This window comes from Pogoniulus pusillus, chromosome 41, assembly GCF_015220805.1.
Source record: "Pogoniulus pusillus isolate bPogPus1 chromosome 41, bPogPus1.pri, whole genome shotgun sequence".
Taxonomy (NCBI): domain Eukaryota; kingdom Metazoa; phylum Chordata; class Aves; order Piciformes; family Lybiidae; genus Pogoniulus; species Pogoniulus pusillus.
The window spans coordinates 4,867,079-4,890,528 of NC_087304.1; the positions used below are offsets into that span (position 1 = coordinate 4,867,079).

The window sequence follows — 23,450 nt, forward strand, 5'->3', positions numbered from 1 at the left end:
AGAAATGTTAACTGCCCTCTGGAGTGTTTAATTCAAATGAGGGTAGGCTCTGATTTGTCTCTTCCCTTTCTCTCCCCAGGTGGGTCCATGTAATCTGTGCTATTGCTGTCCCCGAGGCTCGCTTTCTCAGCATCATAGAGCGTCATCCTGTGGACATCAGTGCTATTCCAGAGCAGAGATGGAGACTGGTGGGTGGCTTTTACCTCTGGAGAGGGATAAAACCTTGTGAAAGTGTGAACAAGAGCCAGAAGGGAGGCAAAAAAAAAAGGAAAAGAAAGAAAGAAAAAAGGCTTTGGATAAAGAAACTTAGTGTGGGATCATGGAGTAGATAGGAGGTGAAGTTCTCACTCTTGTTGCCAGCAAACGCAGCAGGGAGCTGTGTCGTTTGGATGCTTTCTGAGCTGCTTGCTTCAGGCTTTGACACACAAACAAGTTGTGGTTACCAGATCTGCCTTTACTCTTTCACCCTGAGCAGAGAGAGAGTCCTCACTCCTGGAACTTACCCTCCTCACAGTCAGCCCTGGAGCACCCAAAAGCTTTGTTCCGCCAGCGGTGCGGAGGGATGTGGCAGCTGGAAAGAAGCTGCCACGTTGCTGACTCATTCATCTGCACTTGGCTTTGGCTTTCTTTACAACTTCCCTCTTTCTTTGCCATGAAATCCCCTTGCAGAAGTCAAACAGCTCTCTCTGACCATGACTGCAAGGTGAGACAGCAAAGAATTTCACCCAAGTCCAGCCAGCACTTGTTAGTTAGTTGCATGGCCTCATCCGGGGGCTTAGTAATGGATGATTCATTAGCTGGGAGCAATTAATCTTGATGTTAGCTAATGCCCCATCACTGCAGCGTTGTTATTGCAGAATAAATTGTGCTTTAGCTGCTTTTTTTGGTGCAGGAGTCAGCTGGGTGACAGCAGGGAGTGCAGTACGGGGGAAGGTGATGTAGCAGCAGTGATGGATTTGTTAACTGCTCAGCTCTTTAGTGCAAGGCCTGGCTGAGGGAGCAGCAAGAGGCTCTGTCTGCTTCCAGAGTTATTTCTCTGTTGTGCAAATGGGTTTGGTACACAAATGTGAATGGGAAAAGCATTCATTATTCAGGTGGAGTGATGGAGCAGTGTGATGTGAGTGTGATAAATCTTGCAGCCGTGGTGCTTTATGGATCATCTGACATTTCCAGCATGCATCCTCTTCATTACCAGCACTTGTAAGGATGAACTGAAAATCCTTTTACACAAGACTCACTTGTATTGCTTAATGGAGCCTCACCAGGCAACAGGACTTCATTCCTTAACTCTTCTCTGGCTGCCTTACTGCTCTGGAGAGCCAGGGAGGTATTAACCTGCCTGGCAACTCTGTTGCTTCGCTCTGCTCGTGATGGTTTGGGTATTACCCACCCCCCACACACACACTTAAGTAACTACCCAGACTAGACTTGCTGTGCCATGGGTAACTTGTTAGCCACCAGGCCCCCCAGGTCCCTCTCCACAGGGCTGCTCTCCAGCAGTCACCTCCCAGCCTGTGCTGCTGCAGTTTGTTATCCCTCCCCAGCTGCAGGACTCTGGATGATTGATCCCTGAGGTCCCTCCCGACCTAACCCATTCTGTGCTTCTCTTCTAACGTTTGCTGGGTTGAAGTGACTGTGAGAGGACTCAGGTCTTGGAGAGCTGCAGTGACGTTTGAAGGCATCTCCTGTGCTTTGAAGCATGCAGCAGACCTCCCCTTCCCAGCAGGGGCTCCTCAGTCCCCCTGCCATGGGGCTCAGTTGGGCGTTGGCAGTGCCCTGACGGATGGGCTGGCAGGGGCCTGGCTGCCTCAATTATTGACGAGGTGGAAATGGGCAGTAATTAGCTGTCACTCCTCGGTGCTGCAAATGAATTGCAGTGTTCATCATGCAGCAGACAGCCCATCCCTTACTCTCAGCTCTGGCCTGACTCTCCAGTGTGCAGTTATTCCCAAGGTGGGTTTATTTTCTTAACCTCCTTTAGACCTTTCCCTGCTGCTCTCCTCCCACAGCAAATGGCTTTTAGAACTCTACAGAATCACAGAGGTGTTTGGGTTGCAGACCCCAGCTGGAGTCCTGAATCCAGTTCTGGAGCTCCTGGGACAAGAGGGCTGTGGAGATGCTGGAGAGTGTCCAGAGCAGGGCCAGGAGGATGCTCAGAGGCTGCAGCAGCTCTGCTGTGAGCACAGCCTGAAAGAGTTGGGGCTGTGCAGGCTGGAGCAGAGGAGGCTCCCAGGTGACCTTCTTGTGGCCTGCCAGCATCTGAAGGGGGCTACAAAAAAGCTGGGGAGGGACTTTTGAGGCTGTGAGGTAGTGGCAGGAGTGGGGGGAATGGAGCAAAGGTGGAGGTGGGGAGAGTGAGGCTGGAGGTGAGGAGGAAGTTGTTGAGCAGGAGAGTGGTGAGAGCCTGGCAGGGGTTGCCCAGGGAGGTGGTTGAGGCCCCATGGCTGGAGATGTTTGAGGCCAGGCTGGCTGAGGCTGTGTGCAGCCTGCTCTAGGGTAGGGTGTCCCTGGGCATGGCAGGGGTTGGCACTGCCTGCTCCTTGTGCTCCCTTCCAACCCTGCCTGATTCTGTGACCATTATCCAGCTCTGCCAGGTCTGCTGCTCAGCTCTGTCCCTTCAGCACCACATCTCTCTGTAGCTTTTCAGCACGTCCAGGGGTAGGGATTCCAACACCTCCCTGGGCGTCTTGTGCCAGTGTCTGAGAGCCCTCTCAGTGAAGAAGTTTCTTCTAAAGTCAAACTTTAAACCTCTCCTGAGGCAACTGGAGGCCAGAAAAATAATTAAGGATGTTGAACATCTTCCTTATGAGGAGAGCCTAAGGGAGCTGAGGCTTTTTAGCTTGGAGAGGAGACCAAGAGGTGACCTCATTCATGTTTATAACTATGTAAGGGCTGAGTGCCAGGAGGCTGCAGCCAGGCTCTGCTGGGCAATGCCCAGTGACAGCACAAGGGGCAGTGGTGGAAGCTGAGGCAGAGGAGGTTCCATGTCAACCTGAGGAGGAATTCTTTCCCTGTGAGGGTGACAGAGCCCTGGCACAGGCTGCTCAGGGAGCCTGTGGAGTCTCCCTCTCTGAAGATGTTCCAGACTTGCCTGGATGTGTTCCTGTTTGATCTGCCCTGGGTGATGCTGCTCTGGCAGTGGAGCTGGACCAGATAAGCTTTCAAGGCCCCTTCCAGCCTCTGACATTGTGATTCTGTGATCTCCTCTTGTGCTGTTACGTGGGAGAAGACACCAACCCACCTGGCTCCAGCTTCCTCTCAGGGAGCTGCAGAGAGCAAAGAGGTCTCCTCTCAGCCTCCTTTTCTCCTCAGCTGCCCCTCCCCAGCCCTGTTCTCCATGTGCTGCTTTGCCACAGCACCTGGCACTGCTGCCTCTCTCCATCCCCTCTCCCACACTCCCAGCTCTACATTGTCACCCACTCCACCACCTTCTTCCACTTGAGCCTGGCTGTAGCTCACATTTCCCTTCAACCTTTGCTCACATTTGCCCTGCACCTCCCCTCGGGGCAGCTCTTTGCCCTGCTCCCAGGAGCTTGCCCTGCCGCCGAGGTGTCATTGCGCTAATCCTCCTGCCTGGGAAGAAGCCTCTTGGCATCCCTGCGGGCGGATTCCTGATAGTGGAGGGTTAATGCTCCCGGGAGAGGCCGTATTGAGCGCTGTGGCTATCAGCAGCTGTCCCTGCCGGTGGGAGAATTGGCTATTGACAGCTGAATAATGAGATCTCATTGCCGCGGAGCGGCTCTCGGGGCCGTCCGCCTCGCTGCGCCCCTTATCAGCCTCCTGAACACGGCTTGCAGAGCGATAACGGCCTGGCTTATTAAACACCGAAAGCCCACGTCCTGGCCAGGCTGAGCACCGCCTTGGACTTTGCTGCCTTTTGTTAGCTCCCGTGAAAAAGGCCAAATTCGTCTCGGGTGTAAACAGGCTGACTGCGGCTACCCGCGGCCAGGGGATGCTGCTGCTCCCTGGAGCCGAGGGGAGAGCCTGGGCAGGGACAGCAACCTGCCCCTCTCCTCTCTTCTCCCTCTCCCTCCTCATCTCCTCTCTCCTCTCCCTCCTCATCTCCTCTCTCCTCTCCCTCCTCCTCCTCTCCTCTCCTCTCCTCTCCTCTCCTCTCCTCTCCTCTCCTCTCCTCTCCTCTCCTCTCCTCTCCTCTCCTCTCCTCTCCTCTCCTCTCCTCTCCTCTCCTCTCCTCTCCTCTCCTCTCCTCTCCTCTCCTCTCCTCTCCTCTCCTCTCCTCTCCTCTCCTCTCCTCTCCTCTCCTCTCCTCTCCTCTCCTCTCCTCTCCTCTCCTCTCCTCTCCTCTCCTCTCCTCTCCTCTCCTCTCCTCTCCTCTCCTCTCCTCTCCTCTCCTCTCCTCTCCTCTCCTCTCCTCTCCTCTCCTCTCCTCTCCTCTCCTCTCCTCTCCTCTCCTCTCCTCTCCTCTCCTCTCCTCTCCTCTCCTCTCCTCTCCTCTCCTCTCCTCTCCTCTCCTCTCCTCTCCTCTCCTCTCCTCTCCTCTCCTCTCCTCTCCTCTCCTCTCCTCTCCTCTCCTCTCCTCTCCTCTCCCCTCCCTCCTTCTCCTCTCCTCTCTCTGGATTCCTCAGCACAACACAGGCAGGGACATTAGGAAAGTAGGCTCTTTGCCCTGGAACATGCTGCCCAAGGAAAACTGTGGAGTCTCCATCTCTGGAGAGGTTCAAAACCTGCCTGGCTGTGTTCCTGGGTGACCTTGGCCAGGATGGGAGGGGGTTGGACTGGCTGATCTCTGGAGGTTCCTTCCAACCTCTAACACTCTGTGCCTCTGTGAAACATGCACTACAAAACAGAAAATGCCCTTTCCTCTGTTCCTCTTCCTGAGTGGAAACGATTCCTTTCCAATGAATAAATGGCCTGGCTCTGCAGTCAGATTCATGGGCATGTCATATCTCTCAGGATTTCATTTATGGGAGCTCTTCATCCTAACGAGTCAAATGCACCTTCATCTCACCTGGGTGATATTCATTTTGGTCTGATTTGCCTTGCCCAAGCCTCAGCTGAGGTAAAAAGCTGCCATCAATCAGTGACAGAGGCTCTAGGCTCAGAAGGAGAGAAGCTGAGAGTGGCATTGCCAATTAGCTGCCTGGAAACACTGCAGATGTCCAACTTCATGGGTTTGGATTCCCAACATCCTGCTTTTCCCTCTTTCTGAGGAACTGGAATCGAGGGTTTGGTGCTGCTGGGGAATCACAAAGTGGCTCAGGTTGGAAGGGACCTCAGGGATCATCTCCTCCAATCCCATGCCATGGGCAGTGGACAGCTCTCAACTAGATTCATCCAACCTGGCCTTGAACACCTCCAGGCAGGAGGCATGCACAGCATCCCTGGGCAGCCTGTTCCAGACTCTCCCTACCCTCAGACTGCAGAACTTCTTCCTCAGCTCCAGTCTAACCCTGCTCTGCCTCAGCTTCAAACCATTCCTCCTTGGCCTGTCTCTAGACACCCTCCAGAAAAGTCACTCTCCTGTAGGATCCCTTCAGGCACTGGAAGGCAGCTCTAAGGTCTCTTTAGAGTCTTCTCTGCTCCAGGCTGAACACCCCCAGCTCCCTCAGCAGCCCTTGGATCATCTTTGTGGCCTCCTCTGGCCTCACTCCAGCAACTCTGTGTTCCTCTTTCTGCTGGGGATACCAGCCCTGGAGGCAGGGTTGGAAGTGAGGTCTGAGCAGAGCAGATCCAAGGGGCACAATCCCCTCTCTTGCCCTGCTGCCCACACTCCTCTGTCCACAGCTCAGCACACAGCTGCCTGCTGGGCTGCAGGAGGGCACTGCTGGCTCCTGGGGAGCTTCTCATCACCAAACACCCCCAGATCTCTTTCTAAAGAGCCCCTCTGCACCCAACCTGGGTTTAGCCTGGGATTGGCCCAGGAGGACCTCACACTGATGCATCTGGTTTGCCAGTGAGAGCCAGCAGTGGCTGCCAAGTCTGCAGTGCCAGGAGCTTAGGAGTTTTAGCTCTGAAGAAGCTGTGGATTTCCTTTTCAAGCAGTCACACACATTAAGTTGATTACCTGTCCCCCTGAAGTGCTGCCTGATTAGATTAGCCTAATAAGTGGATTTGGGTTTGCACAAAATGAGGTTTACAAATACCAAAAGGTTTCATACCCTTTTTTTTTTCCTCCCCCCCTCCTGTTGTTGTTGTTGTTGTAATTCTGGTGTTTGGTACAAGGGTTTTGTTTCTTCTGTTTGCACACAGCAGAGGCTGAGTTAAGTGCTGGAGCTAATCTGACATGGAGAGCAGTAAAACATCTTCAGATGATCTCTGCCTGTGTGCACACACAGGTCCTATTGTTCATAGCATCACAGAATGGGTTAGGTTGGAAGGGACAATCAGGGTCATCCAGTTCCAACCCCCTCACCATGGGCAGGGACATCTCCCACCAGCCCAGAAGGGACCCTCAGGATCACCCAGTTCCAGCCCCCTCACCACGGGCAGGGACATCTCCCACCAGCCCAGAAGGGACCCTCAGGATCATCCAATTCCAGCCCCCTCACCATGGGCAGGGACATCTCCCACCAGCCCAGAAGGGACCCTCAGGATCACCCAGTTCCAACCCCCTCACCATGTGCAGAGACACCTCCCACCAGCCCAGATAGCTGAAAGCCTCATCCAACCTGGCCTTGAACACCTCCAGGGAGGAGGAGGCATCCACAACCTCCCTGGGTGGCCTGTTCCTGTGTCGCCCAACCCTCACTCTAAAGGATTCACTCCTACTCTGCTGTCTAAACCTCCCCTCCTCCAGCTTCAATCCATTCCCTCATGCCCTTGCAAAAAGTCCCTCCCTGGCTCTCTTACAGCCCCCTTCAGGGTGGGCCTGGAGTGGATCATCTTCAGATGTCCCTTCCAACCTTCACAGTGTCACAGTGTCACCAAGGGTGGAACAGACCTCACAGATCATCAAGTCCAAGCCTTTAGCACAGAGCTCAAGGCCAGACCATGGCACCAAGTGCCACGTCCAGTCCTGCCTTGAACAGCTCCAGGGATGGCGACTCCACCACCTCCCCGGGCAGCCCATTCCAGTGTCCAATGACTCTCTCAGGGAAGAACTTTCTCCTCACCTCCAGCCTAAATCTCCCCTGGCACAGCCTGAGGCTGTGTCCTCTCGTTCTGGTGCTGGCCACCTGAGAGAAGAGAGCAACCTCCTCCTGGCCACAACCTCCCCTCAGGTAGTTGCAGACAGCAATGAGGTCTGCCCTGAGCCTTCTCTTCTCCAGGCTAACCAATCCCAGCTCCCTCAGCCTCTCCTCGTAGGGCTGTGCTCAAGGCCTCTCCCCAGCCTCGTTGCCCTTCTCTGGACACGCTCAAGCATCTCAATGTCCCTCCTAAACTGGGGGGCCCAGAACTGAACACAGCACTCAAGGTGTGGTCTAACCAGTGCAGAGTTCAGGGGCAGAATGACCTCCCTGCTCCTGCTGGCCACACCATTGCTGATGCAGGCCAGGATGCCACTGGCTCTCTTGGCCACCTGGGCACACCTTCCCCACGCTGAGCCTCTGGGTTGCACTGAAGCTGCTGCTGCCTAACCCTGCCTTGTGTCTCTTGTCAGAAATGTGTCTACTGTCGGAAGAGGATGAAGAAGGTGTCTGGAGCCTGCATCCAGTGCTCCTACGAGCACTGCTCCACCTCCTTCCACGTCACCTGCGCGCACGCAGCCGGCGTGCCCATGGAGCCGGACGATTGGCCGTATGTGGTGTCCATCACCTGCTCCAAACACAAAACAGCTAACCAGAACGTATGTGGCTTGCCTTGGCTTGGCTCTGGGGTGGGGTTGGGGTTAGGTGAACCCCAGAGCATGTCTGGACACTCTGAATTCAGAATATCAAGGATGGGATCCTCGAAGGGCATCTTAGAATCATAGAATCAGTGGGAGTTGGAAGGGAGCACAAGGAGCAGGCAGTTCCAAGCTCACTGCCATGCTCAGGGACACCCTACCCTAGAGCAGGCTGCACACAGCCTCAGCCAGCCTGGCCTCAAACACCTCCAGGGATGAGCCCTCAACCACCTCCCTGGGCAACCCATTCCAGCCTCTCACCACTCTCATGCCCAACAACTTCCTCCTCACCTCCAAGCTGAATCTTGGCCAACCCTCCTGCAGGCAGCAGGGACACCTCCAACTAGAGCAGGTTGCTCAGGACCACAAGAAGTTTGACCTGGAATGCCTCCAGGGATGGAGCCTCCACCACATCACTGTGCAACCTGTTCCAGATGTCATCACTATTGTGGTGCAGGACTTCCTCCTGAAGTTCTTTGCAGTGAGGGTGGTGAGATTCTGGCACAGGTTGAGGGTGGTGAGACCCTGGCACAGGTTGCCCATGGAGGTTGTGGAGCACAGAAGCACCCAATGTGATCTTTGATCACATTGGGTGCTTCTGTGCTCCACAACCTCCCTGGAGGTGTTCAGGACCAGGCTGGATGAGACCTTGAGTGACCTGTTCTAGTGGGAGGAGGTGTCCCTTCCTATGGTGGGGGGGGTTGGAACTGGCTGAGCTTTGAACTCCCTTCCAAACTAAACCATTCTATGATGTCCAACATAACTCTGCCCTGCTCCAGTTTCAAACCATTGCCCTCCACTTATCCCCACAGCTTCTCCACAGCCTTCCTCTAGTTCACCTTCAGATACTGAAATGCAACTCTTAAGATCTCCCTGGAGCCTTCTCCAGGCTGAACAAGCCCAACCCTCAGCCTGTCCTCACAGCAGAGGTGCTGCAGCTCTCTGACTCCTCCTCACCCAGCAGCAGCAGCAGCAGGAGGACAACATTACCCCACAGGCTGCTGCTGTGCAGCACCTTCCCCTGAGCAGAGGATGATCTCTGCCACCTTGCAGTGGGTGCTGAGTGGTGAGGGTTGGTTTCTCTGCAGCTGATTTTGATGACTCCTCTCTCCTGGTGCCCTTTTCTCTCTCCTCCAGGTCCCTTTTCGCCGGGAGGTGACCCTTGGCCAGACTGTGATCACCAAGAACCGCAATGGGCTCTACTACAGGTGTAAAGTGATTGGCACAACCACACAGACCTTCTATGAGGTCAATTTTGATGATGGTTCATACAGTGACAACGTTTACCCAGAAAGCATCATTGTAAGCAGCTCTCTCTGAAGGCTTGGTGGGGAGGGACTTTTGACATGAGCTTGGAATGCAAGGATGAGGGGCAGTGGATGTGAGCTGGAAGGGAGGAGATTGAGACTGGAGATGAGCAACAAATTCTTGCCAGTTGGGGTGGGGAGACACTGGAACAGGTTGCCCAGGGAGGTTGTGGATGTCCCCTCTCTGGAGCTGTTCAAGGCTGGGTTGGATGAGGCCTTGAGCAACCTGTGCTGGTGGGAGGGGTCCCTGGCTGTGGCAGGGAGTTGGAAATGGATGATCTTGAAGGTCCCTTCCAACCCAAAGCAGTCTGTGAATCTGTCTGTGAGTGCTGCCAGCAGAAGCAAGTGCAAATCACAGATGTCAGGGGTTGGAAGGGACCCAAGAAATCATCCAGTCCAACCCCCCTGCCAGAGCAGGACCATCCTGTCTAGCTCAAGTCACACAGGAACACATCCAGACAGGCCTTGAAAGCCTGCAGAGAAGGAGACTCTCTCTCTGGTCTCTCAGTTAATGGCTTGGTCTGAGGTGACTGCCAAGTCCATGAGAAGTGCAGAGGCTTCCTCACAGTGCTGTGCAGCAGCCTCCTCGAGCAGTGCTTTCAGCACCCCTCTTTACCCAGCCCTTGGGCTTGGCAGGTGTTGGCTGCCTGACCTCTCTCTCTCTGTCTTCTTCAGAGCAGAGACTGCATCCAGATGGGACCTCCTTCAGAAGGGGAGGTGGTTCAGCTGCAGTGGACAGATGGAATCATCTACAAGGCCAAGTTCATTGCAGCCCAGATCAGTCAGATCTATCAGGTGAGGATGGAAGTGTGTCTGTGGGCTTTGTGTGCTGAGGGAAGGGAGAATTTACCTTCTGGAGTGACTGCTGCTGGGAGAGGGTTAAAGCAGGAGCAGGGGAAGGGTCTGCTGGGGCAGACATTGGTCTGGATTGCCTGTCTTCCTGCAAAGAAAGGCTGAGAGAGTTTGGGCTTGTTCATCCTGGAGAAGAGAAGGCTCCAGGGAGAGCTTAGAGCTGCATTCTGGGTGTGTTTCTACTGGGTCTAACCCATAGCAGTAATGTGGCACTTAGAGAAACAAGGTCCAGCTGCTCTCAGCTGCTAGTCCTGCCTCTGCTCCAAGTCCAGCTCATGCAGCTGAAGTGGCAGAGATCTGCTGGTGCCCTGACTGCTGTGAAACATCATCACTCATGTTCTCTTCTGGCTTTGTTGTGGTAGCAGGACTCTGAGAAACCAGGGAGTAATGGGGCTGGTGGCATCTGAAAGCAGCTCAGCATGGCTCAGCAGAGCTGGGTCTGGTTCCTGTGCTCCCACCTGCATGGTTGCTACAGCTGATGTGTGCTGCCCAGTCAAGGGACCTCAGCAGCATCCTGGGGCTTGCCCATCTGATGAGCTGCAGTGCAGGAGTTCACAGGATGCTTGGGCTTGGAAGGCACCCCTGGAGAGCAGTGAATCTAACGCCCCTGCCAGAGCAGGGTCACCCAGAGCAGGCTGCACAGGATGGCACCTAGGTGGGTTTTGAATGATTCCAGAGATGGAGACTCCTTCCCTCTCTGGGCTGCCTGCTTCAGGGCTCCAGCACCCTTAAATTAAAGGAGTTCCTCTTTGTGTTTAGATAGAACTTTGGATGATCTTGGGAGTCTCTTCCAACCTGATTGATTCTATGAGAGAGTGATTGGCATTGGAATGGGCTGCCCAGGATGGTGGTGGAGTTGCTGGCCCTGGAGGTGTTCAGGCAAAGCCTGGCTGGGGCACTTAGTGCCATGTTCTGGTGATTGGGCAGGGCTGGGTGCTAGGTTGGGCTGGCTGAGCTTGGAGCTCTCTTCCAACCTGCTTGATTCTATGTTTCCCATGTTCCAGTTTGTGCCCATTACCCTGTCCTGTCCTTGTACCTTGTCCTGTCACTGGGCACCACTGAAACAAGCTTGGTCCCATCCTCCTGCCTCCCACCCTGTCAGTATTGATCAGCACTGAGGAGATCTCCCCTTAATAATCTCCAGGCTAAAAAGCCTCAAGTCCATCAGCTTCATCCAGAGTCCAGAGCATGGATCCTTTCTTGGAATCATAGAATAGAATCAGGCAGGTTGGAAGAGAGCTCCAAGCTCCTCCAGCCCAACCTAGCACCCAGCCCTGGCCAAGCACCAGACCATGGCACTCAGTGCCCCTGCCAGGCTTGGCTACAGAGACTCCACCACCTCCCTGGGCAGCCCATTCCAGTGCCAATCACTCTCTTATAGAATCATAGAATCAGGCAGGTTGGCAGAGAGCTCCAAGCTCATCCAGCCCAACCTAGCACCCAGCCCTAGCCAGTCAACCAGACCATAGCACTGAGTGCCCATTCCAGGCTTTGCTTGAACACCTCCAGACACAGCCACTCCACCACCTCCCTGGGCAGCCCATCCCAATGCCAATCACTCTCTCTGTGTTCTTACAGCACCTGCCCAGTCCAAACCCATCACCCCCCATGAAACTCTGTGTCCTCCTGCCTTAGCCAGAGCAGCTCCATAAGCCTTGAGCAAAGGCAAGGAGGATCTCTTCCAAACTTTTAATAGTGTTAGCATTTTTATGGGCACGTTTCCATGCCTAAACATTCCTCTAACACCTGCTGCATAATTCATGAGGTAATCAGTGCCTAACAGCAACAAAAAGAAAGGCTTGATGTGAGGGGGTTACCTCTGGGTTGGGTTTTTTTTAGTACCTGGCTGACTATTTCAGCTTGTTAAGGCACAAATGGATTTTAGTAGCTGGAGTTACTCCTTGATGATGTCTGAAAATGCTTTGTTTGAGATGAAAGCAACTCTCATTACCATATTGGCCTGAATAGAGAGCTGCTGGTAGGGTGAGTGCAAAGCTGCTTTTTACAGCACCTGAATCCAGAATCAGTAGGAGTCTGTAAGGCTCTGACAGGGAGTGGGGGAGAGGGGGGTGAGAAGAGAGGGCTCCTGGTCCACAGCTGTGGTAGAGACAGTTCGGCTCAAGAGAGACAGGAAAGAGTCCAGCAGAGGCTGCAAAGCTGCTGAGGGGTCTAAGAAGCTCTGTGAGCAGCAAAGGCTGAGAGCCCTGGGGCTGAGAGCCTGAAGAAGAGCAGCTGCAGAGGGCATCTGAGCAATGCTCAGCAAGAGATAAAGGGGCTGTGGGGGCAAGAGGATGGGGCCAGACTCCTGTCAGTGGTGCCCAGGGACAGCACAAGGGGCAAGGGGCACAAACTGCAATCCAGGAGGTTCCATCTGAACAGGAGGAGAAACTTGTTTGGTGTGAGTGTGCTGGAGGCCTGCAGCAGGCTGCCCAGAGAGGTTGTGGAGTCTTCTTCTCTGCAGAGCTTCCAACCCCACCTGGGCATTGTGCTGCTGGGCAAGCTGCTGTGGGTGCCCTGCTGGAGCAGGGGGGTTGGAGTGGATGAGCTCCAGAGGTCCCTTCCAACCCTGACCATACTGGGACTCTGTGATTTGGGATGCACAGGAGCTCTGAGTGGGGACTGCAGAGACAGGGGTGCCTGTGCAGTGCTGAAACCATCCATTTCTGGGGCCAGCCTCCTTAACACACTCTGAGGATCCTCATTCTGCAGCAGTGCCAGGGACAGTGCCAAGAGCAGGGGAGCAACCATGGAATCTGGGCCTTGCTGCTTCCTTGGTGTTCCCTTGAAGGGATCCTGTGTGGCACAGTCTGGCAGTGGACTCCCCAGGCACAGAGGTCAGGTTCTTATTTGATCTCTGATGATTTCACTCTGCAGGTGGAGTTTGAGGATGGCTCTCAGTTAATGGTGAAACGTGGAGACATCTACACCTTGGAGGAGGAGCTGCCCAAGAGAGTGAAGTCACGTCTGGTAGGTACCAAAGGGCCAGCAGCAGAGCCCTGGCTGGGGCTTGCAAAACTCCTTCACATCTTCACAGCAGAGAGTTTGGACAGGAGCTGAAGGCAGCCTCCAGTTGCTGTGGCTTTAAACCCACTTGTGAGCCCCAAAGGCCATGGAGTAGAAGTCTTTGATCTAAAAGCTTGAGAAGCATTTGCATGGTTTTGCCTTCTACCTGTCCAGCTCTGAGCTTTGCTGCCTCTAGAGGCTCAAAGGTCTCTGGTGGTGTCATTGTGCAGCAGATAATGCAGTCACACAGAGAGCCACTCTCAGAGCTGCCTTCGCTCAGCAGGAGCTGAAGTGGTCTGGAGCTGAGTGGCTTCTGGAGAGCCATTTAGCAAGATGGGGCCAAACCCCCACTGCTCACCAAGGCTGCAGCAGAGCATCTCTGAGGCTGCTGCTGAGCATCTCTGAGGCTGCAGCAGAGCATCTCTGAGGCTGCAGGACAGGATCTCTAAGGTTGAAGCATAGGATCTTTGAGGCTGCAGCAGAGGATCTTTGAGGCTGCAGCAGAGGATCTCTGAGGCTGCAGCTGAGCATCTCTGAGGCTGCAGTACAGGATCTCTAAGGTTGAAGCAGAGGATCTCTGAGGCTGAAGCAGAGGATCTCTGAGGCTGCAGGACAGGATCTCTAAGGCTGAAGCAGAGGATCTTTGAGGCTGCAGCTGAGGATCTTTGAGGCTGCAGCAGAGGATCTCTGAGGCTGCAGCTGAGGATCTCTGAGGCTGCAGTACAGGATCTCTAAGGTTGAAGCAGAGGATCTCTAAGGCTGAAGCAGAGGATCTCTGAGGCTGCAGGACAGGATCTCTAAGGCTGAAGCAGAGGATCTCTGAGGCTGCAGGACAGGATCTCTAAGGCTGAAACAGAGGATCTCTGAGGCTGCAGGACAGGATCTCTAAGGCTGAAGCAGAGGATTTCTGAGGCTGCAGGACAGGATCTCTAAGGTTGAAGCAGAGGATCTCTGAGGCTGCAGGACAGGATCTCTAAGGCTGCAGCAGAGGATCTCTGAGGCTGCAGGACAGGATCTCTAAGGCTGAAACAGAGGATCTCAGAGGCTGTAGTACAGGATCTCTAAGGCTGCAGCAGAGGATTTCTGAGGATCCTTCCAAGCCTATAATGATTCTGTGCCCTAGTGGAGGTCAGTAACCATTTCCCCTGCCATCCTTGCGAGGCTTCGGTGGCAAAGCAGCAGCTCAGCAGTAGTTTCTGAGAGGAGCAAAGCATTGCAGTTAATCTAAGCCTGTCAAACAAGCAGGAACATTCTGGAGCCCTGAAACGCAGGATTTGGAGAGAAAAGAATCTCTGCAGTGGAGGCAGCAAGCTTTGTGTCAGCTCCAGAGGCAGGAATGCGAGCTGGGAAGTGAATGGAAAGTTTCAAGTGTGGTTGTAAGCTCAGGCTCTGCTCTCTGCTGCCAGAAGCGTTGGGCTGTGCCCTGTGGGGGTGATGCTGCTGGGAGGCAGCAGCTCAGCAGAACAAAGGAACAAAGGCACAGGAGATAGTTGCCACCAAGCAGTGCATCTCGTTTGAGAGGGTGAGAGCAGGATGAACAGCAGCCATTGTCTGTGCCCCAGATGCTCTCCCTGGCTTTTTCTCTTCCTTCTTTTCTTCCTTTTTGGAAGGTGTTAGAGAAGCCCAAATTTCCTCTATGCCTTCTGCTGAGGTGAAGAAGCTGAAGAGGCAGAGAAGGATAGGAGTAAACAGAGAAGTGGCAAGGCAGGAGCTGAAGTGAAAGATCTCTGAAACAGAAAGAAGGCAGCTCAGAGTTTGCTTCCAGGAGGCCAGAATTCCTCATTTCCCATTGCTTTGCATGCCTGGGGGCTCCCTGTCCCCACAGCACTCCTCTGCACCACCTTGCTCCCTTGCTGTCCTGGTCCTTCAGGGGCACTCCGCAGCCCTGACCCAGACCACAGTCCACAGAGTTGGACCTTCACAGCCTGCAGTCCCCAGGGTTGGACCTTCACAGCCTATAGAGTCCACAGGGTTGGACCTTCACAGCCTGCAGAGTCCCCAGGGTTGGACCTTCACAGCCCACAGAGTCCACAGGGTTGGAACTTCACAGCCTATAGAGTCCACAGGGTTGGACCTTCACAGCTTATAGAGTCCACAGGGTTGGACCTTCACAGCCTATAGAGTCCACAGGGTTGGAACTTCACAGCCTGCAGAGTCCACAGGGTTGGACCTTCACAGCCCACAGAGTCCACAGGGTTGGACCTTCACAGCCTATAGAGTCCACAGGGTTGGACCTTCACAGCCCACAGAGTCCACAGGGTTGGACCTTCACAGCCTATAGAGTCCCCAGGGTTGGACCTTCACAGCCTATAGAGTCCACAGGGTTGGACCTTCACAGCCTGCAGAGTCCACAGGGTTGGAACTTCACAGCCTATAGAGTCCACAGGGTTGGACCTTCACAGCTTATAGAGTCCACAGGGTTGGACCTTCACAGCCTATAGAGTCCACAGGGTTGGACCTTCACAGCCTATAGAGTCCACAGGGTTGGACCTTCACAGCTTATAGAGTCCCCAGGGTTGGACCTTCACAGCCTGCAGAGTCCACAGGGTTGGACCTTCACAGCCTGCAGAGTCCCCAGGGTTGGACCTTCACAGCTTATAGAGTCCACAGGGTTGGACCTTCACAGCTTATAGAGTCCACAGGGTTGGACCTTCACAGCCTATAGAGTTCACAGGGTTGGACCTTCACAGCCCACAGAGTCCACAGGGTTGGAACTTCACAGCCTATAGAGTCCACAGGGTTGGACCTTCACAGCCTATAGAGTCCACAGGGTTGGACCTTCACAGCCTATAGAGTCCACAGGGTTGGACCTTCACAGCTTATAGAGTCCACAGGGTTGGACCTTCACAGCCTATAGAGTCCACAGGGTTGGACCTTCACAGCCTATAGAGTTCACAGGGTTGGACCTTCACAGCCCACAGAGTCCACAGGGTTGGAACTTCACAGCCTATAGAGTCCACAGGGTTGGACCTTCACAGCTTATAGAGTCCACAGGGTTGGACCTTCACAGCTTATAGAGTCCACAGGGTTGGACCTTCACAGCCTATAGAGTCCACAGGGTTGGACCTTCACAGCCTATAGAGTTCACAGGGTTGGACCTTCACAGCCCACAGAGTCCACAGGGTTGGAACTTCACAGCCTATAGAGTCCACAGGGTTGGACCTTCACAGCCTATAGAGTCCACAGGGTTGGACCTTCACAGCTTATAGAGTCCACAGGGTTGGACCTTCACAGCCTATAGAGTCCACAGGGTTGGACCTTCACAGCCTGCAGAGTCCCCAGGGTTGGACCTTCACAGCTTATAGAGTCCCCAGGGTTGGACCTTCACAGCCTGCAGAGTCCCCAGGGTTGGACCTTCACAGCCTGCAGAGTCCCCAGGGCTGGACCTTCACAGGCCACCTTGTCCAACCCCCCTGGCCTGCTGCAGTGCCTCTAACCGTTGTGCTTTCCTGTCTCCTGCAGTCCCTCAGCACTGGGGCCCCTCAGGAGGAGGTTTTCTCGGGGGATGAAGTGAGAGCAGCCAAACGTCCCCGGCTGGGGACCGCCAGGAGCGCGGAGGAGTACGGACAGAGCCCTGATTACTTGGCCTTTATGGAGAGCCTGCTGCAGACACAGTACCAGCCCGGATCTCAGAGCAACATCTTTTAACCTGGATTCCTACCAGAACACAAACCCAACAAAGCCCAGAACGATTCAGTTAACCCTTTTCAAGCCTGCAGAGAGAGAAGCAGGGAACTGCGGCAGCGAAGGACCAGCCTTGTGCAATAGCCTGCTCGGGGAGTTCTTTCCTCTCCTCTCGGTTTGGACTGCAAGAAAACCCTCTCTGGCTGCACTCTACCTCTCCTTTGCCAGGCATTTCTCACCCTTCAGAAGGCTGAAAACCTCTTTCAGCCAACGGTTGGCTTTTTGGATGAGTTTGTTACTAAGGAAGCTTTGTGACTGGCTCCTTTTTGGTTTGGGGTTTGCTTTGGGTGGGGTTGGGTGGGTTTTTTTTGCCCCTTTCCCCTTTTCTTTCCCCTTTTTTTTTTTCCCTTCCCCTTCTTTGTTTTTCGTTGTTGTCTTTGTTGTTTTCGAGGCTTGGAAAGGGTTAAAATTCGACACAGCCACACAAAAGGACTTTTTCAAAAGCAAATCTCTGTCCAAACTCCTTTTTTTTTTGTCTTTCAAGGTGCTATTACATTGACTACTGAAGCAGCCTTTGGAATTTGTGTTCCCCTGTACATAGAAGTCACCTTTGTGAAGTTTTCTATAAATGAGCATTATAAAAAAAAAACAAAACAAAAAAACACAAAAACAAAAGGAAAAAAAAAGAGGGAAAAAAAAGGAGAAAAAAATCAAAACAAACAGCAAAAAAAAAATCACCAAAAAAAAAAGTAAATAGGAGAACAGTTTCCACAAAAAAAACAATTTTTTTTGTTTGGGTTTTCTAGAATATGGCTTTAAAACAGAAAAGAAACAAAATCCTCCTCTCCCCCTTCCCTTCCCTTCCCTTCCCTTCCCTTCCCTTCCCTTCCCTTCCCTTCCCTTCCCTTCCCTTCCCTTCCCTTCCCTTCCCTTCCCTTCCCTTCCCTTCCCTTCCCTTCCCTTCCCTTCCCTTCCCTTCCCTTCCCTTCCCTTCCCTTCCCTTCCCTTCCCTTCCCTTCCCTTCCCTTCCCTTCCCTTCCCTTCCCTTCCCTTCCCTTCCCTTTCCCTTTCCCTTTCCCTTCCCCTCCCCTTTCCCTTCCCCTTCCCTTCCCCTTCTTCTCTTCTCCTTCTCTCCTCCTTCTCTTCTCCTTCTCCTCCCCTTCTCTTCTCCTTCTCCTCTCCTTCTCCTTCTCCTCCTCTTCTCCTTCTCCTCCCCTTCTCCTCCCCTTCCCTTCTCCTTCTCCCCTTCTCTTCTTCTCTTCTCCTTCTCTCCTCCTTCTCTTCTCCTCCTCCCCTTCTCCTCTCCTTCTCCTTCCCTTCTCTTCTCCTTCTCCTCCCCTTCTCCTTCTCCTCCTCTTCTCCTTCTCCTCCCCCTCCCCTTCTCTTCTTCTCCTCCCCTTCTCTTCTCCTTCTCCTCCCCTTCTCCTTCTCCTCCTCCTTCTCCCCCCCTTCTCTTCTCCTTCTCCTCCCCTTCTCTTCTCCTTCTCCTCCCCTTCTCTTCTCCTTCTCCTCCCCTTCTCCTTCTCCTCCTCTTCTCCTTCTCCTTCTCCTTCTCCTTCTCCTTCTCCTTCTCCTCCCCTTCTCTTCTCCTTCTCCCCTTCTCCTCTCCTCCTCCTCCCCTTCTCCTCCCCACTCCAAACATGATTTAATCTTACAGAGGGGAGAGAGCAAGAGCAGATATCCTGGGAGGTTCTGGCTTCTTTTTGGCAAAGAAATGCTCTCTCCTCTGGAAGCTGAAGGAGCTGGGCAAAGAAACCTTTCAGAGCTGAGCTGATTCTTCCCCTTAGCTCTCTTCAAGAGGTGGGGCAGAGGCTGGCATTGCTGCTGCGACCCCAGGAAGGGGCTTAGGGAAGGAGCAGTCACTCAGCGGTCACTCTTCTCATCTTCCTCCCCCACCCTTTGCTTTCTAGTTCCAATAAACCACACAAAACCAACCAAACCAAACCAGTCAGCATGGCTTTGAGTTGCAGTCTGCCACTCCTTTTGGGTTTTTTTTTGGGGGGGGGAGGGGGCAAATCTTCTGTTGTTGCTTCTTGTGTCAGTTCCTCCATGAGCCCAGGAGCCATCCCCCTCCCCGCTGCAGGCTGGAGCATCGTGGGCTTGTTCTGGCTCTCTTGCTAGGCAACGACTCCCATAAGAACCTTTCTTTCCTTTTTATTGGGGTTTGGTTTGTGTTTTGTTTGTTTGGTTGGGTTTTGTTGGGGTTTTTTTTACTGTTATTAATTATTATTATTGTTATTATTTTTTAATGAATGGTTAATTATTTTATTTCCTTTCGAGTTGTGCTCCTTACCAAGTGGTGAGAATCATTCCATGGACAGAAGCCTGGGAAGGTGTTTGTATGTTTTTGCTTTTTGGTTTTCTTCCTCTTACCCTATTAAAGAAGAAATTTCCCCCCCAAACATCTCTTTGGATTGTTGTGACATCCTTTACTTAAGTAAAGACTGAGCCTTTGAGGTACTCAAAGAGGAATGCAAGCCCTTGGCTTGATTTGACTCAGTTTGGTGAGAATGGAACAAGCATTAAAGGCAGAAAAACCCCAAATCCTAAAGTATTTGAGTGGGCAGCTCCCACTTGAGCACTTGAAAATCACCTCGGGTCAAGGAGCTGTGCTGAAGCAGTGTTTTGTAATAGAGCCTGATGCAAAACCCTGCTGAAGGCACTGGAAAGTCTTCCACTCTCCTTGGAGGGTCTCTCTGCATTCAGAAGGAGAGAAAAAGGCAGCCCTAGCACAGAGCTGGAAATGGGAAGTGGTTTCCACAGTGGCTGTGGCTGGTGGGGGCCAAGGGCACATCCTACCACTCGCCTCCGTGATGAGCTGTGGTGGGACAGCAGAGCTGTCTGGAGTGCTGCCAGCAGTGCTTGGCACTGAATTAGAATGAGAGAATCAGGCAGGGTTGGGAGAGACCACAAGGAGCAGGCAGTGCCAACCCCTGCCATGCCCAGGGACACCCTACCCTAGAGCAGGCTGCACACAGCCTCAGCCAGCCTGGCCTCAAACACCTCCAGCCATGGGGCCTCAACCACCTCCCTGGGCAGCCCCTGCCAGGCTCTCACCACTCTCCTGCTCAACAACTTCCTCCTCACCTCCAGCTTTGCTCCATTCCCCCCTGTCCTGTCACTCTCTGATAGCCTCAAAAGTCCCTCCCCAGCTTTTTTGGAGCCCCCTTCAGATCCTGGCAGGCCACAAGAAGGTGCCCTGGGAGCCTCCTCTGCTCCAGCCTGCACAGCCCCAACTCTTTCAGGCTGTGCTCACAGCAGAGCTGCTGCAGCCTCTCAGCATCCTCCTGGCCCTGCTCTGGACACTCTCCAGCATCTCCACATCCTCCTTCTAATGAGGGCTCCAGGACTGAATTCCCTGAAGAGATCCCTGGATGGAAAGAAAGGAGATTCTCTTTTATTGCTAAGCCCTTCCAAGGTGATCCTCGTTCTGCAGAGAGGTTTTTAAGCAAGGCAGGACCTGGATGTTTAAGGGAATAAGTGGGAAGGATTTGTGGGCTAGCAGATGGTAGATTAGCATCTTAAGAGGCTGGATGGGTATTAAACTGTCCTAGTGAAACAGTGCAGATAGAATAAAGCCATTTCTTGCTATTTAGTTCATCCCCTCCCTCTTCCTCCTTGGTTTTTCTTCTCCTCCAAGAGAACTGAAGTTCCTCTGGCTTCTTCTTGCCTCTGCTTCATGTTCTTCTCTTGGCCATCCTGTGGCCATGTGTGATTGTGAGAGGTTTGAAACAGAGTTGGGGGTTTCTTATTTCCAAGGGGTTGTTTGGTTTCTTCTTTTGGTGGAGGATTTTATTCCCTAGAATAAAATCAGACCAAAAAAAAACCCCACCTGAGACTAATGAAAGTGTTAAGCATTGGCACTTGGTCCTCCTCCATAGCTTAAGAGCTGATAAATTGCTTGGCTAAAAGGATGGGAATTGTCACCAAGCCACCAGAGAAATGTTTCAGACAATAGGAAGGGAATTGAGAGAGCAGAGGATTTATTTTAATTGTTCATTAAGTCATTAATTAACTCAATGGGATTTGGGTTTTTGGAGGGGAGATGGGAAGGATGTGGGCTGGGCTTGAGTGGTTGTGAGCCGTGGGCAGTTGCTCTGCCTGTTGAAGTCCTGCCTGGGGTGGCAATGTTGCTGGATTCATCTGTGGTACCTTCTGAAAGTGTTGATGTTGTAAGCAGACCCCTCCCAAAATAAAACCCAAACCAAAACCCCAAACTCCCCAGGTTGTATCTCCTCACCCCACATTCAGGTGCTGGCTTATGTGAATCATGGAATCATAGAATCAGGCAGGTTGGAAGAGAGCTCCAAGCTCCTCCAGCCCAACCCAGCACCCAGCCCTGGCCAAGCACCAGACCATGGCACTAAGTGCCCCAGCCAGGCTTGGCTTCAACACCTCCAGGCACAGCCACTCCACCACCTCCCTGGGCAGCCCATTCCAATGCCAATCACTCTCCCTGCCAACGACTTCCAGCCTGACCCTCTCTCAGTCACTTCCCACCCTCAGCCCTGCTGCTTTGCTGCCAATTCCTCCCCAGTTGCTGCAGCATGGAGGTGATGTGAAGGGAAAGGCATCTCCAACGTGCAGGCTCTTTGCAGCTGAGGTTTCCTTTTGATAATCTGAGTGGGAAGAGGCTGCAGCTGCAGCTGCTGTGGAGTCCATTGGAATTTACACCCACACGAAGCTTCCCTTTGAATTTCAAGGCTCTCTGTTGCTGTAATAAGAACTAATATGATCTTTAAAGCTGTCTTAAGAAGTGCTTCATGCTGCCAAGTAGCAGCCTGGCTCAGTGATCAAAAGGCAAGGATCAAACTTTGCCTTAGCAGGCAGGAAGAGGCATTTCCACCCCACCCCACCTGGCAGGGCAGGCTTCTGGAACTCCAGTGTGGGGCTAGAGGGAATGGTGCTGTGCCCAAGGAGTCCTCAGGGAGACAGTGGGAACATTCCAGCTCCTAAGAGCTGCTTATGGTTCTCTCTGGATGGCTTCTGGTGGCAGCTCCTGGTCCTGTTTATGGTTCTCTCTGGATAGCTTCTTGTGACAACTCCTGTTCATGGTTCACTCACTCTGAATGGCTTCTGGTGGCAGCTCCTGGTCCTGTTTATGGTTCTCTCTGGATGGCTTCTTGTAGTAACTCCTGGTCCTGTTTATGGTTCTCTCTGGATGGCTTCTTGTAGTAACTCCTGGTCCTGTTTATGGTTCTCTCTGGATGGCTTCTGGTGGCAACTCCTGGTTCTGTTTATGCTTCTCTCTGGATGGCTTCTTGTGGCCACTCCTGGTCCTGTTTATGGTTCTCTCACTCTGGATGGCTTCTGGTGGCAACTCCTGGTCCTGTTTATGCTTCTCTCACTCTGGATGGCTTCTTGTGGCCACTCCTGGTCCTCTTTATGGTTCTCTCACTCTGGATGGCTTCTTGTGGCCACTCCTGGTCCTGTTTATGGTTCTCTCACTCTGGATGGCTTCTGGTGGCAACTCCTGGTTCTGTTTATGGTTCTCTCTGGATGGCTTCTGGTGGCAACTCCTGGTTCTGTTTATGGTTCTCTCTGGATGGCTTCTGGTGGCAACTCCTGGTCCTGTTTATGGTTCACTCACTCTGGATGGCTTCTGGTGGCAACTCCTAGCCCTGTTTATGGTTCACTCACTCTGGATGGCTTCTGGTGGCAACTCCTGGTCCTGTTTATGGTTCTCTCACTCTGGATGGCCTTTCCTTTTTCACTGCATTTCTGTGACTGCTCAGTTGAGGATGAAGGCAAAACCTGGTCAGGTGCTGCAGACATCTGTGCCTTGGCCACTTCTGCAGAGCTTCTGTTGGATTTGATTTGGAGGTTATTCAGTGAGGGTTTTTTTTTCCTCTGCTCCTCTTCCCTTGCTGTTCATATTAGTTCTTCATCAGTAGTTCTCCATCAGCTTGAACAAATTGCACCAGTTTAATAAAACTACTCATTAAGCAGGTCCAATTCCCTTCTGGAAGGATGCCCTTGGTTTGGTTGGAGTGGTTGACTTGAGGAGTATTAGCTGAAAGTAATCAGGAGCTGTTTCAAACTAAACTGCCCTGAGCCAGGGCTTGCTGGTTTAGCTTAAGAGCAGTTTAAGCTGAAGCAGTGCAGTTTCACAGGTGGGTTAGCTTCTCTGCTGGGGAGCATCTCACCTGAGGGCTCAGGGGGTGGCAGATCAGCCCCTTGCTTATGTCAGTTGAGGATATCAAGGCAAGGGAGGTGGAACTAGATCATAGAATCAACCAGGTTGGAAGAGAGCTCCAAGATCATTCAGCCCAACCTAGCACCCAGCCCTGTTCAGTCACTAAGTGCCCCAGCCAGGCTTGGCTTCAACACCTCCAGCCACAGCCACTCCACCACCTCCCTGGGCAGCCCATTCCAGTGCCAATCACTCTCTCTGCCAACGTCTTCCTCCTAACATCCAGCCTAGACCTGCCCTGCCACAGCTTCAGCCTGGGTCCCCTTCTGTCCCTGGGTGCATGGGAGCAGAGCCCAACTCCACCTGGCTACAGCCTCCCTGCAGGCAGCTGCAGGCAGCAATAAGCTCTGCCCTGAGCCTCCTCTGCTGCAGGCTGCACCCCCCCAGCTCCCTCAGCCTCTCCTCACAGGGCTCTGCTCCAGGCCCCTCCCCAGCCTTGCTGCCCTTCTCTAGACCTGCTCCAGTCCTCGGTATGAGGACCCCAAACCTTCACCATCCCATGAACAACTGTGCTGGAGCTCACAGACACAAACTAACAGAAGCAAACCAAGTCTGGCCAAGCACCAAGACTCCAAATGAGTTGGAGATGCTGAGCTGGAGTTATTTGGCAGCGTCGATAGCAGACAGAGATAACAACTTGAGTTCCTCTCCCGCCAGGAGAAAACTGCTGCCAGTTATTTACTCT

General features: G+C 53.1%; 1 protein-coding gene across 1 annotated transcript in view; it reads left to right on the forward strand.

Annotated features, from left to right (window-relative positions):
* The window catches only part of KDM4B (lysine demethylase 4B), a 126,297-nt gene extending 108,791 nt beyond the window's left edge, over positions 1-17,506 (forward strand). The window contains exons 18-23 of the mRNA XM_064174895.1: positions 80-188; positions 7,562-7,747; positions 8,924-9,088; positions 9,769-9,888; positions 12,820-12,912; positions 16,411-17,506. Coding sequence (XP_064030965.1) covers positions 80-188; positions 7,562-7,747; positions 8,924-9,088; positions 9,769-9,888; positions 12,820-12,912; positions 16,411-16,596 — 859 coding nt within the window. The 3' untranslated portion in view covers positions 16,597-17,506. The remainder of the gene's footprint in view (positions 1-79; positions 189-7,561; positions 7,748-8,923; positions 9,089-9,768; positions 9,889-12,819; positions 12,913-16,410) is intronic.
* Positions 17,507-23,450: the final 5,944 nt, after the last annotated feature.